At 31.6% G+C, this 15,695-nt stretch overlaps 1 protein-coding gene across 1 annotated transcript in view; it reads right to left on the bottom strand.

Annotated features, from left to right (window-relative positions):
- Positions 1-1,949: 1,949 nt before the first annotated feature.
- LOC136968147 (uncharacterized) overlaps positions 1,950-15,695 on the bottom strand; it is a 55,590-nt gene continuing 41,844 nt past the window's right edge. The window contains exons 3-4 of the mRNA XM_067262107.1: positions 10,841-10,898; positions 1,950-3,837 (exon numbers count right to left, since the gene is read on the bottom strand). Of these exons, the coding sequence (XP_067118208.1) occupies positions 2,483-3,837; positions 10,841-10,898 (1,413 nt within the window). The 3' untranslated portion in view covers positions 1,950-2,482. The remainder of the gene's footprint in view (positions 3,838-10,840; positions 10,899-15,695) is intronic.

The following is a 15,695-nucleotide window of genomic DNA, read 5'->3' on the forward strand; positions in this document are numbered from 1 at the left end:
AAAGTTTGGCTTTTTCCCGTTCATTTTTCAGCCACTTACTCGCGTGTACCCACTGTAACGCTTTTCTTTCTTTTACGATTTACCAGTAATTAATTTCCGGTGTGTAAAAGAAATAACACAATAATTACAACATTTTATGATAACACTTTATTTTTTTTCTAATATTTTGAAGATGTAAAACCCAAACCATTGAAGCGGATGCAATGGAACAGGCAGAAGGCACACACTACCTATGATGCTGTTATTTAAATCCACAAGAGTCCACATAAGGGCATTTTTTCCCTTTACAGCACTTTTCACAACAAATTTCCAAATAACATCATCATAATTACATGGGCTGCCATAACAAAGTGAGCTTTCTAGAGCTAGAATTATTGATGATAATTACATAAACCAAACAAGATATGTTCATCTCCTTGAAATACTGCTCAGGCACAGGGCATTAAAAACTAATTATGGGAATTCCGATATAAAAATTCCCAGTGGCAAAAATAAAACGTATGCTAACTCTGCATTTCACTAGCGTCATGTTAAATATATATATATAACTCGATTAGTTCGTATACATGAAAATAAGCGCGCTACTTTCAATAATTCTTTACCGAAGATTTCAACCATTTCCGATTTTCGGCGTTTTAAAAATAAAAACTCGTATCCAATTGGATCTCTCAGGGTAAATTCCTGCGTTTTCGATACACAAATGGTCACCATTAAAGAAAGATTTTTAATTTTTTTTTTACCAATTTTCAATGGATTAAAATGTTAACGTATTCGTGTATTCGTTCAGTAAATTAATGGAAAAGCTGAACTAATTGACGACATAAAATGAAACAACAAGAGGGATAGAAACGACGATCCGTTTTATTTTATTTAGTTCTCAATTTGCTATATTCGACATTGTAGATGTTCGTAGACACATTATATATATAATAATATAAATTTAAAAAAGCGTGAGCAGATTTTCAAGGAACATCTAACATTTGAAAGAAATCTAATTTAAAAATCAACTTAGGCAGGCGTCCTCGTTATGAAAATTTAGAAACAACACAGTATGCTAGATGAAACACAGACTGAAAATAAACTTTTATCTACGTCCTAATTTGTAAAGATCAAATTTTCTTTCTCCTTTACATAAAATGATATTTCTGTAATGCTTCGGTGCGATGATGATTTTTGCTTAACCAAAGGGGGGGAAAACCACCTGTTCCACAATTCTGTACAATATCTAACAGTCTTATGATTACACGAAAACATGAATCCATTTCTGGAAAAGACACCCGACAATCGTACAAGATTCCTCCAGTATACAAAAATTTCATTCAATAGTTTAAATCAGCTAATACAATAAAATTGACGTAGACTGCAAATACTACTCCCTCATTCTTATTAACATGAACAAATATATGAATATTTTTTTTTTATCTCGATAACAAAATTTAACTAATTTGTCAATTTGTCTTAATATAAATTCTCTAGAAATTCTACTTTTTTTTCCTAGCACTGTCAATGGCACAAATAAATTGTGCAATGTTCAAAATCAAGAAAAAAACAAAAACATGGAAGTACGGTGACGATGTTCCACTTTATTTACATAGCTGTTTCATATCATAATGAAAGACTAACGGGCATTCAAACTCTCCAATCTGCTAATATATATATATATATATATATGTATTTATATATATATATAACAGTAGATGTGGCAATAGTAAGACAAATTTAGATGAATTCCAAAACTGTTCTATTTATCATTATTAACTTGCTCCGCTTAGTTCGCATGACCGGCATTAATGAGTTACATGTCACTAATTATTTCTCGAGGAGTTTTCTAGTCGCTTTCTATAAAGAAAGCTTCGTTTATTAACACAAAATTTAGTCATATTACAGACAAAAACCAAATTTAAAATAAGAAAACCCATAGAAATTATTATTATTAATATATATATATATTTTTACACTATTGGAACATTGACTAGTGTACATTGTTTCACAAATACACTGAAACGGCACAAATTTTTCTGACTTTGACCAATTTGCAGTTTCATAATGTAGATATTACGAAACCAAATATGTTAGTTAGCAGCAATACGTAACTTGTCTGTATTAGGCAAAGTTTTGTTATCAAATTTGACAGTAGTAGTAATTTATAGCTATATTTCAATAACTATTCTCGTATTGTACTATATACACATTTTAGATAAAAATTCTTAATTGATATTATTAGTATTACAATAATTATTCAAAATGTTTTAATACTTCTACAAATATTTAATGTAACTTCCCTGTTTTAATCTGGAACACAAATGGTATTTTCCAGTTGTTGTGATAAACGATAATTTGCAAAACCTTTAAAACATTCTTTGAGTAATCAATAAAAGGCGTGAACAATTTGTGTACATTAAGATAAACACTGGACCAAAACTAGTGCACATGCAGCGATAACAAATATGCGTGACATCACACTTTATATTGTTAACCTGTATTAATCAGTCTCTTTCTCACTATTAGCTAGTTCATCTTCATGTGGTAGAGAATTTGAATTTTTTATTTTATTTATTCTGCTAGTTTCACAGTTAATTATTTCACCAGTTGAAGTTTCGGACGGGTGATCCATGCCATTGATGGCATCCATCATCTCTTCTTCATTTCTGAACAAGTCAGCCCATGATCGATGAGATATATCCGATGTTAGAGAACCACCATTTTCTTGTAATGAAAGATTTCCTTTCATATCATTTTCATTTAAATTTAACCTAGAAATGTCATTTGTTAGACGATCAGCAGGGGTATTTTGTCCTACACCAGTCTGTTCACTATACACAGGTGAAGTACCCTCTTCTGATGGTACATTTGCATCCATTTTACCATCTTCACTCACTGATGATTTCTTTTTATGTTCATCCCCATTATCATTCAATTCCCTGATACTAACATTTTTTTGATTAGCAGTCTGTATAACATCATTTTGTGCATCCGAACAAGCATCGAGTGATTCCCCAGTCATGGTACCACATCCGTTAGGCGTACAAGGCATGCCAGCAGGAATAGTAGTGAGTACAGGTTGACCAGAGGTAGGCTGTTGGATATATCCATATGGTGGATTGTAAACAGGAACATAGAATACAGGGGTTGAGGGAGTTTGAGGACTGGGAAGATGAGAATAGGGTAAAGGAGTTATGCCTGGATGATATCCTGGCGTTGGTGCAGCTATATGTAATGCTCCACCAGTTACAGCAAATGCTGAAAAAGGCACAAGAGGTGTATGGGTCATGGATGGAGGAAGATGTTCTCCACCAGTGTCACTGTGTATGGTGGTCGTCTCGGCCATTATTGTCCCTTGATGATAAGGGTCAATGGCACTGGAGACTTCTGTGGAGTAACTATTATTGGCAAGTAGCTTCTTCCGACCACGACGAACGTATTGTTTATCATTGTGATTACGTATCTTTTGCCTTCCTTCACTAATGGCTTCAGGTTCAACTTTAACTACAGGATTAGGTACAGGAGTAAGTGTATGATAGGGTGGTTGAGGAATAACAGTAACATCCTGTGCACCCTGCTGCGGTAAAGTAATGAGAGGTACTCCAACTTGGGCGTATGCTCGAAGATATGGAATAGCTGTGCGGGGTAAGAAGTATGGCTGCGGATTGGCAAAGTGATTTACATTAGTGACACTGATTGCTGGAGGAGTTACAAAAGCAGGATTGATAGCCATCATTCCGGGATGAGAAACATTTGCAACAAATGGGTAGTGAGTGGAAGTATAGATCATCTGTTCTGTAGCCACTTGTACCAATTCAGTTTCTGGTTCAGCTTCACTGTTAACAACATTGTCATCTAGAATGAATATAACAATTATTTTATTAAAAATATATACTTTTTAAAACAAGCATGACTAATATCATTTTTATAGTAAATATTTTTATAAATCATATTAAATAATGTTAGGAATCTTACTTCTACTGATTTTTCAAATCAGCATGTATTTAAGATTTTTGTTTTTGTTTTATCGGGTAAGAAATAAATCACAAAAATATTTGTAGTTTAATTCAAAAGTATTTGCAATTTATATTCTATACCATTTTAATGGAAGAGTATATGTATTTAATACTTTTAATTTAAATCAAATGACTTAATTTATATAATTCAATAAGTTACAAAACTAACTGAATCATATAAATCTAATCTGAGAATAACCCAAGGATATAAAGAAGGTTTCAGATAACTTGATCCATATTTTGTTGAATTTATATTTGAGTTTATACTTAACCTGTTAATTTACAGTAGACTCTCAATAAGTAACACTTCCTTAACTTGAATTTTATTTTTGTTTCAACTTAATCCCCCCTTAACCTTGGTACAAAAAAGTTGACATAATCGCTTTGGCATGTAGACAAACTGGTTTTTATGTCACATGCCTGTTTACTTTTTGACTACTTCTGATGAAAACCCTGGATTGATGATTAACTGTGCATGAGCACCACTAGTCACCAGACCAAAAATATCCAAAAAAGTTAAATATACTCTTCATTGAATGCACTGTAATTTGCACTTTCAAGAGCTGAATGCTATTATCACAAAGTTGAAGATTGGTGTTAAATAGAATATACCTGTGCACAACATAAAATTCAAAAATTTAACATTTTACACCTAAATGTATTTGTATTTGAATAAATTTTTGTAATCAATGACAGAATATTTAATTATTTTTTGTATGTAAAATTTTCTTAAAATGCTTTTTTTCAATAAAACATTATCATCATATTTTATGTCTCAATAAAATATCCAAAATCAAATTAATATGCAATTAATCACTTATAGAAAATTCAGCATTTGAAATTTTATATGATAATTTTATTCATCTGCAAAAATAATTTGCCAGTTTCTTCGTAACCACTGTCCATCTGGTCGAATTTTGATGTTCAAATTTTCACACGACTGTCTTTAACCAGGAGATGACATTTCAAAAACTGTTGAAAACATTCATTTCAAGTACGTGTTTGAACACAAGAAATGATATTAGGATAAAATACAGTAGAACCTCCATTATCCGGACCTCCATTATCTGGATTTTCGATTATCCAGATTGTTCAACATAAACAAAAATTGTACGAATTTGCTGATTTGCACGTGGCAAATTGCGACACTGTTTATGTATGTACGTGATGGAATGCATGGAACAAAATTTTGAAAAGACCATTAGTAAATTCCAGTAACAGTAAAAAGTGGTATAGGAGACATTGCGAAAGCAATAGCACAAATTTCAATATGTGCCGAATGTGACGAAGAAGATGTAACTGAGTGGTTAAATTGTGATGCGAACGATCCTGGATTCCAAATTTTGAATGATGAGAAAATAATTAAAGAAATATCTGCCTCAGATAAACAAGATCGAGAAGACAAAGAGATTTGCGAAGTAAGATATATTGGTCCTACACATTCTGAAGTTTTTCAGTGCTTACATGTTGCCATGAAGTGGTTTGAAAGCTAAGAAGAGTGTAACTCAGGACAACTAATATGTCTTAAAAGTATTCGCTATTTAGCAGCTTCAAAAAGAACAGCTAGCTTTAAACAAAAATCGTTAATTGAATTTCTTAATAAAAAATAATTTAATATTGAAGCTATATGTAAATCTAGACAAATAAAAATTATTCATACTATATGCCAGGGGTGGGCAAGCAAGAGTTCAGTAGGAGCCAAAATGTAGGTTTTGCAAAATGCATGGGAGCCGCAGTTCTGTACTGTCGTGGCGGATAGTATGGTAAAGCGCGCGATTTTATCATATAATATAAATATAATATAAAACAAATATTTAATTTTTTTAACAAACATCTTTTCATAAAATTATAAAAATAAAATTGTAAAAACAATAATAAAAAACAGAAATTAACACTCAGCAAGAGCCGCATGTAACTCAAAAAGAGCCGCATTTGCCCATGTCTGCTATATGCACTGTCAATTATTTTTTTTTTTTTCAATTATCCGGATTTTTCCTTATCCGGACTACCTTCATTCCCAATTAGTCCGGATAATAGAGGTTCTACTGTATACATATCATGATACAAGTAACAGCTATTTACAACTGATAGTTATAAAAACTTTGTGTGTATTAAAAAGTTGTATACGATGAGTACAATTAAACTGACAGTACTTGAAATATTGTGGAGGGCAATCTGCTGGGTGAACTGCAGCAGAACTTGGTAAATGTCTTAATGCAATTATGGGAAAGATGATGCATGAATAAAAAATTTTATTTCTTTTTGACCAACAGGTGATAGCACAATACAAAAAGGCCTACAGGATGAAAACATGTTAACATGCAAGTTCCCTTGCATTAAGATTATATTACTATTTGGTGTGGGTTTGCAACAGATATGGTTGTCAATGTAACAGGAAAGCACATTCAAGCTTCTTGAAATCCCTGACAGAAACTATGACTATTATATATGATATTAATAAGAAGTAAAAATGACTGAACAAATTGAAGAAAATGATGTTAAAGTTGACCTTCTCTATGAGGAAAAACTAAGGATATTATCAATAAATCAATAGCTAAAGGATATCTTTTAGACATTAATTACAAGGATTTAACTTGCAGCAACTAATAAGCAATTTGCTAAAAGGATCTTAAGTAACAAAGATTATGATAATTTAAAACACTTTTGCGAGAGGTTAAATCCAAAGCAGAAGAGCTATAGTGATGGACAGATAGCAAAAGGCAAAAACAAAACCTCTTTCGTTAAAAATCTGACTGATATTGCAAAAGACAAACAGTTAACCCAGGAACTGCATAATAAACCATTTTCTGAATTTAAAGACCAGGTTGATAAGTTAAAACAAGATCTACATAAAAGCAGTAAAGCAACTGCAATACCTATCGATTATCAATACAGTGATGTTCCAAATGACTTTCAGGCAGAATTCAAACAAGCACACAATTATTTTAAAAATAGAGGATACTAATGCTTATTACATCAAGTGCAGATGTTTATAGAACAAAGCTATTATCATGGCAACGTATTGAAACCATTTCATTTACAAGTCCATTAACTCCTTTTACTGGACCTGGGGTTAATGATATTCCAAATCATTATTCTGGAAAACAATGTTTTAGTCCAGCCTCCTTTTAAATAAAAGGAGGCTGGACTAAAAAATTATGTTAACTATGCCAAGAAGACTGATCAGCAATGACAGATTTACAGTTGAAAAAGATGACATCAATATTTCTAAGGCATATAAGGGCATAATTTTTCAAAGTGAAGCCAGATACCACTTGTCTGTATATATAAAATTGAATTCATGTCTGTCTGTTCAAGTATCACATGAGAACAAGTAAACTGATTTGCATGAAACTTTATACATATATTTAGGATAGTCCCAAGAAGTATATACAGGTATTAATATTATATTTGTCAACGTGGACTTAAATTATTAGTAGGACAGTTAAACTGATGTAAGCAAAACGCAGGAAGTTGGGTGCTAGTTCACACAGAAAAACAGGAGCCTAAATAAAGAAAGACTGTTTTTCCGTGTGAACTAGCACCCAACTTTCTGCGTTTTGCTTACATCAGTTTAGCTGTCCTACTAATAATTTAAGTCCACGTTGACAAATATAATATTAATATTAATTGAAATAAGGACAAGAAGACAACAACAACTAAGTATATACAGGTGCTTACATTCCGAAAAATGTGCCGTGTTATGCAAATCCATGCTATACAAAACAAAGGACTAATGCAAAACATAGGATTAGGTTCCAGAAGTTAGCAAAAGTACACTATTCTTTTTCATTACTAAAAGAAATATGTTTATTAAAGCAATCAATAATTTATTTCCAATCAATAACTAACAAACAATAACAATTAAAAGTACTGTATTATGCATTAATATTAATTTTAGCTAAACTAGCTCATTTTCTTTTTACAAAGTATTGTAGTCATCTCAGTTTCTTTGTAGATCTTGATCAGACAACATTTTCATATTTTATATTTTTATGGCTGACGAAATAAAAATATGCTATTAATTGAAAATTTGTTCTAGCAGCTTGCATTTGATCAGTCAAGTACCAAGCGACTTTTCTCCAGAATTTGCGTTCAAATACCAAAATTGTTCAAGTACCGAGATACTACCATACTTTGTTTGTCGTTTTTACAAATGAAGTCATCATTCGTAGATAAGTAATATCTATGGTTAAAAAAAAGTTTATCACTTGCCTAAAAATGTTTAATAAATATGAAGATTAATCTATAAAAATAAAACACAGTGACAATCTTAAGGGCTAAAGTCTGAAGGCAATGACAATGACACCTGGTTGATAGGAAAGTTAGTGCAATTTTTCTTCCTTGTCCTATCAGTTTTCATTAAAGTAAGCCTGACAAAAAGCACAAAATAATTTGAAAATTTCAGTATTCTAAAATCCATGGGCGAATTTGAGATAACATGCATGCATGCTTGCTTGAATAAAACAAAATACCAAATAATGAATTTTACACTTGAAAACAGAAATTTTGTACAGAAGATTTCCAAAACAGTGTTAGAGTAAAACCATGTTGTAGAAGTACTGTGTTATATGAGGGATACCTGTACACTATTTTTTACTTCCAAATATTTGATTTACAAGTCTTGATAGAATTATATCATTTTCAAGAGTAAAAAAATTCATGTTTGGTGATCAGGTCTTTCATGTGAATAAGAAATTTTGCTGTAGAATAGATGTGGAGTGAACCATAAAATTCTGATGCAATAGGCTAATATGTGGTCATTAACAGGTGAAAATGGGCATCAATGAAAGTTGGTCAAGTAAAACTTATTGGTCAGCCTATTATTGGAACAAAACATATGCACTACAATAGTGTCTAGAACACAGTGTATCAACCATTTTCAGAAACAGGTTCTAGAAAAGTTCACTTCTATCAGATGGCATTATTGACACTGTGATGTAACTTTTTGATTGTAAACAGTGCATTGGTAGTAAAATAATATTGGTTTATTCTTTTATAACTTTGTTATCATGAAAAATTTTGCACATTTCTGACACATAAAATATGCTAGTTTATTCATACATTATATACTAGTTATATCTCAAAGCTGGACCTAACAAAATTTATCTAAATACCATTTTTAATTATCCATTTTTTCTTGTTATAGAGTATAAACATTAGTCTCTTGAAAAAATAAAAAGTTCTATATGCTACAATAACACAATGATGGTGAAATCTTGATTATAAGGAGAGCCAGAAATGGCCTCCTTTGATTTCCTCAAGTATGTTATACTGTATGTTATAATACTATATCTAGGTACTCTAGATGCAACTATTATAGTCTGTCTATAAAAAGAATCGACTTGAGAGCAATGTCACATGTGATGTCGCTTCAGTTAAATCAATCGGCACATTCCCTAACAATGTGAGCACTTTTCACTTAATATGTCAAGCAATGTATAAATTTTACTTTATTTTTCTCTCACTAGAAGGCAGAATGACTTTTCCATTGTGTTTTTTATAGCATGCATTAATTGTAGAGAATCATGCATTTAACAACTACTATAGCAAACTTTCTCGTATTCCAATACAAGAACAGGAAGTTTCCGTAACATTGTTTATAATGGTAGTGACATGTTTAACAAATGAATAAGAAACCAAAAGTAACTTGCCACAACTAAGTGATCAGAGGCTGGAGCTCATTGGTTAATATCCAAGTTGATTTTTCCATGTTCCTTATGTACTGTATTGCAAATTAGAAAAAATTTAAAAAAGATTCAAACCTGCAACATTTTATTTTATTTTTAACAAAGAAAAGTTAGTATTTTGTAATTATAACATTTATATGATATGCAATAAATATATGTCAACTTATTATCCACACATTGTATTATATCAGAAACAGATGTCAAGTATAATACATAAAACGTTCTTTTCTTGTCTACTCTTCAATTACTCATGTAGCAACATGAGTTGTCACAATAATCCAGAATCATTCTGCTATTGTCACACTTACAACAAGTAAAGAAGTTTATTATGATGTGACTTCCCCAATGTTCTCATAAGACCGAAAAAAATCAAAGCAGATGTGTAAGATTAATGAAAGGATTTGTCAGGTTGTAAAACCTTAAGTTTTATTTAAGTTATTTCAGATGTTTTTAAAAAAATAAAATTTAATCATACAAGTGGAAATATAACACTAAACATAAGAAGTTTTATAAATATAATCTCATTCGAAAAAAAATTTGTACCGGGAAAAAAATATATTTATATATTTTCCTCATTTAAAAAAAATATCTATATTATTTATATACATACGGTAGAGCATCGATTATTTGACCCCCGATCAACCGTCACATCGGTTAACCGACCACGTTCTAGTCGACAAATTCAAATGTCCACTAGTGATGTGGCACTACAATATTTGGCTATATCTTGGCTACTTTAATAGGGATATACTAATATACTAATTACATGGGATATACTAATATACTATACTAATAATGTATTTTTTCATACTTTTCGGTTATCCGTTTTTTCAGTTATCTGACCAACCCCAGTCCCCAATTGAGTCAGATAATCGATGCTCTACGTATACATCACAGTAGAGCATCGATTTATTATATATATCGATTATATATATATATATATATATATATTCCTTATTTCACATCTTTTTATTTTTATACTTTTTAAAAATTCTTCCATAAGTATTTTAGTATATAAAATATATATATAATTGCATTTCTTTACAGTAAAATGTTTCCTAAGATGCAGAAAATGAAATAGACAATAGTTATAATTACATTACTAAACACAGAATAAGTAATAACAATATAATAATATATTCATATACTTACCAGTTTCTGTAACTGTGGTTTCTGGACTCACTTCATCTGGAGTTAATTCCCAAGGTAGCTAAAATGGCAATTTGTTTAAAACATTAAATGATCTCTTTATTCCAATAATTAAAAACAAATTTGTCAAACTGTACAGCTGCTTTTAAATTATATCAATGGGACATTACATTTAGTGTAATAAAATCACCACAATATTATTTTTACCAATATAAAATATATTTGATTCAATACTTTACAATTATATCAGTTATATATATTAAGTTATTTCCATTAATTCTCAATATCTAAGAATTAAAATAAACAATTTCATTTTTTTGTTCCTAATTTCAAATCTATAACAAACAATTCATAAAAATGTTAGCAAACTAATTAATTTATATATAAATTCTACAATTATAACTCTAAGAACAGTTTCATGAAATTTGTTAAAAATGTAAGAAAAGTCTAATTTTGATTTAATTTCATTAATTATGATTTTTGAAAATTACACTTAAATTTAAATTTTATATAACTTATGAGGTGCTGAAAACTTTTAATATAATAATAAGCTATACAGTAAAACCTTGTTAATTCGGGCTTCACCAATTCAGACTACTATTTTGCATTATGTATTTTTAAATAATGAATTTATCAATTTTAATCCAGACTTTAACAACTTTTAACTCTTAGATGCATTAAGATGTGATCACGTAACAGTTAGAAAAGAAACTGCAAACAAAATTAGAATCTTTTGTAAGCTCAAATGGGTAGATGTTGGCAGTGACAAGAGCAATTCCTTTAAATAAAGTATACATTTTGACTATCTAATATGCATTTGAGGAATAATCTTGCTAATTCAGTCTTTCACTACTTCAGAATAGGCTTTCCATCACTTAGTCTGAATCAGTGAGATTCTACTCTATTTTATAAATCTTACTATTCTAGATTAATCATCATTGCTTTTAATTGGCAAATCTGTCTAGAAAATTTGTAATTAAGTGACATGGTTATACAAACAATAATTAGTTTTATTTTGCCTGACATACAAAATTGATTACAAATCTATAATTATCTTAAACATTTTCCCAGAATTAAAACTCTTGATATTGACTTATTACACATAATTTGATTTTTCTGGAGATCACAAAGATGGTATTCAAACATACTTATATGTTGTTTAATTTCTCTGATGAAAAAATATTTATTTTATGATTTTTTTATGTATTAAAATAAAATACAAATTTAACTAACATGTATACAAGATCTTATACAGTGCATATTTAGTAATAACCTGTAATTTTCAATTATTATTATTACAGGTATACCTCGCCTTACGTCAATAATTGGTTCCAGGAGAGGCGACGCAAGTCGAAAAACAACGTAAATCGAATTTACTTGTGTAGTTACGGCGTAAATCGAAACTATGGTGGAAAACACCAATAATGAACACTTAAAGACCGCTAAATAAGACGACAACACAGAAACACAGATGTTTTCATGTTTCGTTAAAAATTTGTTAAAAATGTAAGAAAAGTCTAATTTTGATTTAATTTCATTAATTATGATTTTTGAAAATTACACTTAAATTTAAATTTTATATAACTTATGAGGTGCTGAAAACTTACATGATTATATTAACATTTACTGTAAATGTACATATTTTAATATGATTTCATGTGCTTTTAACGCTTTTCTAGTGATATTACGACTTCAATATTTGTGGCAGGTGAATGTAAAGTTGAATAAAATGACTTAAACTTGATTTTTATTTTTCCATATACTTTTTTGATAAACGACGTATAATTGAGAACGACGTAACTCGAGGTATACCAGTATTTATTAAATTTTTTTTATTGTTTCTAAAGACTACACAAAAAAATTATCTTTTTAGTAGATGAAGGTAATATGATTTCATTTAAATTCATATTATTTAAATTCAGTTATGAAAAGGAATGCAGTACTGGATGAAATGAGCAGCATGCTTGGAACCAGTAGTAGTCCAAATTTGTAATTTTCTGGTTTTTTGGACACAGACTATATATACTTAAAATATAATATAAACAATGAAAAATAAAAAATTAAATTGCTTTTAACACACCATATGCCAGCAGTCACACTGGAAATGGTATTGTATGATTCAATGCCACAGAAATCAAAACAAAGCAGCCAGTGACTACAGCTTTACTACAATATGTCAAATCCAAAAGTAGTTAGTTTCAAAAACAGCCAATTTTCTGGTAATTCAAAATTTCTAGAAGTCAGTTATTTGGTCCAGTACTATATGAATTTGGCATCAAACTCTGTCATTTTAAGTATAAAACATTTTCTCATCAAATTTCTAGTGTATGAAATTGAAAGACTAAAAACATAATATGAGAATATACAACAATTTTCTGAAAGCTTCAAACAGGATCTATTGATGATGTAATCACAAGCAACTATCACAAATTTTAATATTAGTTGCATTGAAAAATTAATTATTTAATTGTACTTTTAAGTTAGCTGAAGAGAGGCGAACGCCCGAAATGCAATTTGTAACTAGCGTTCTAACTGAATAAAAAGATGAATGCCAAGTGTTTGAAAGAAGTCACTTCATTGTGTCAGTATAGAACAAAATTTGTAAAATAAGTTAAATGTGCCCTGGATGTAAAATAACAAATTACATAATATAGTCTAGTATGCTATTCACGCCAAGTAATATCAATAAGTAAAACTCACTGTGTGCGGCATTATCAAATATTTTCCTTCCAAGCACTTTCGACGAATGTATTTCCGTCGTCTTCAGGCAAATAAGAGATTTTTATATCAAATATGAATGATCAAAACAGAAAGGAACACATACAAATTTAAATAAAACAATTTTTTGGACGACATTCGCTATGAATCCGCTATGATTTTCAAATACGTACAATGTTATGAATGTGATGTAATATGGCGCATGTGTGGTACTGTTTCCCATCATTGGTGTGACAGATGATGTAAATCGCCATTTAATCGTTTGTATAGGGCAATCCATATGTTAGACAGTTCCAGAGTAGGTACGTTGCACGTTTCCAAGGTTGTTATGTATAGCGACTCCCATATAAAGAGGAGCTTTCGGTCACTGCAGGCCCTGAGTATAGCAGAGTGGGCCCATAACGGGTTGTAATTCATTTCACGCACCCTTCTTGCAAGTTCAGTGTTGCACCTTCCTTTTGCCACATCATCCTGGTGTTCGGTCACACGGGTGGCCAACATTCTTGCTGTGGCCTCAATGTACCTTGTATTATTCCACATTACAGGATTTTCCAATGGAACCATGTAAATTCCTGACGTCTCAAAGACAGAGAACTTATTTGTCATTGCAGAGGAGTCTGCACAAGCTAGAGGTAACAGAGAAAGGGGCAGAAGCAGACCATGTTGTCTAAATATGTGGCAAATGTGTAGAGAAAGTGGACCGAGGTATGGTATTGCTGTGTAACTTCCCTCCTGTTAGCTAACATGGTGTTTGGAAACAGCATCTTCTTGACTCTGTTGAGTACATGTGTGTACTTAGCATGTGAGAAACCCACTGCACGTACCACTAAGCTAATGTTGTTTAATTCACTGTTTGTAAGCTCTTGAGTTGATGGCAGCAAGAATGCTCTTCTCAGTAGGGTAGCGATGGCAGCATCAACATAACATGCAGGCTGGAAACCATTTGCTGGGATGATGTTGTATGGTAGCATATTAAACTTGTGTTGAATCGAGAATAGTAGTGTTTCCAAGGATCTATATATGCACAGATCTAAGAAAGCTATAGCCACATTACTTTCCTTTTCCCATGTAAAATTGATGGAGGATATATATTAGAGACTTGGTGCATGATGGTACAAAAGGTTTCATCAGTGCTCTCCCAGACTATGAGGATATCATGCAAGTAACGTAAGTAGAGTAGTGGATAAAGGATGGTAAGGGGGAAATCAAATGTTCTATGTTCGATTTCTCTCATGACAAACTCCACTAGAATGGCAGATAAAGGGGAACCCATGGGGACTCCTTGTTTTGTAAATAAATCTTTTGGTTGAAACGAAAATAATTGTGTTCAGTGATGAAAAACAGTGCATCACGTATATCCAATATCTGCTGGGCACTAAAGCCCTTCCTAAGGAATAGCAAACTGACCAGCATTACAACTTCAAATGTTGGCACCGAAGGATACAAGGCCACCACATCTAGTTTATAGAAGATGTAGGAGGTGTTACATTGTATTGCATCATGTGTAGGAGCTTGTTTGCACCATACCAATGCTTGCAGTGATGGTGGATTTAGCGACCAAGGATGAGGGGTAACATACATTGAGTCTGGAATCAACTGATGTAGAAACTTAGAGAGTGCTTTTTCTAAAAAGTAGGTGGGGTGAGACTTCTTGTTGACTAGTGGTTGTAATGGCCAGTCCATCTTGTGTGTTTTTGGCTCAAAAAATAATCTAGGACATGCAACATTGGGTGGGGGTCAAGGCACCCAGTTAGGGACAACACTACCCCTGGCAGGGCTATGATTCTCCTTGTTTTTCGTAGGATCATTGGTGTAGGATCCTCACTTATCACTGAGGAATGTGACAGGGAGAGAAACTCATTGGCTCTAAGGAGATAATCATCTTTTTTACACAGTATGAACCTCTTGTCTTTGTCCGAGACTAGAAGCCTTAAGTCAGTTTTGGTGAGGAAATGTGTAACAGTTTGGCAGTCTACATGGTGTTTGGACTCGTCAGGTGCTTGTTTTGCCATTACAAGCTTTGTAATTATCGACAACTTCATTTGTGAATATTTGGTTGTTGCCTGACACGACTCGACTGATGCCAATGATGCCAGGACCAACTGGCCAAGATTGGTGTTAAGAGAAGAGATGTATTTGG

Source organism: Centruroides vittatus, unplaced genomic scaffold (assembly GCF_030686945.1).
Source record: "Centruroides vittatus isolate TY-2023 unplaced genomic scaffold, ASM3068694v2 contig_1401, whole genome shotgun sequence".
Taxonomy (NCBI): Eukaryota; Metazoa; Arthropoda; class Arachnida; order Scorpiones; family Buthidae; genus Centruroides; species Centruroides vittatus.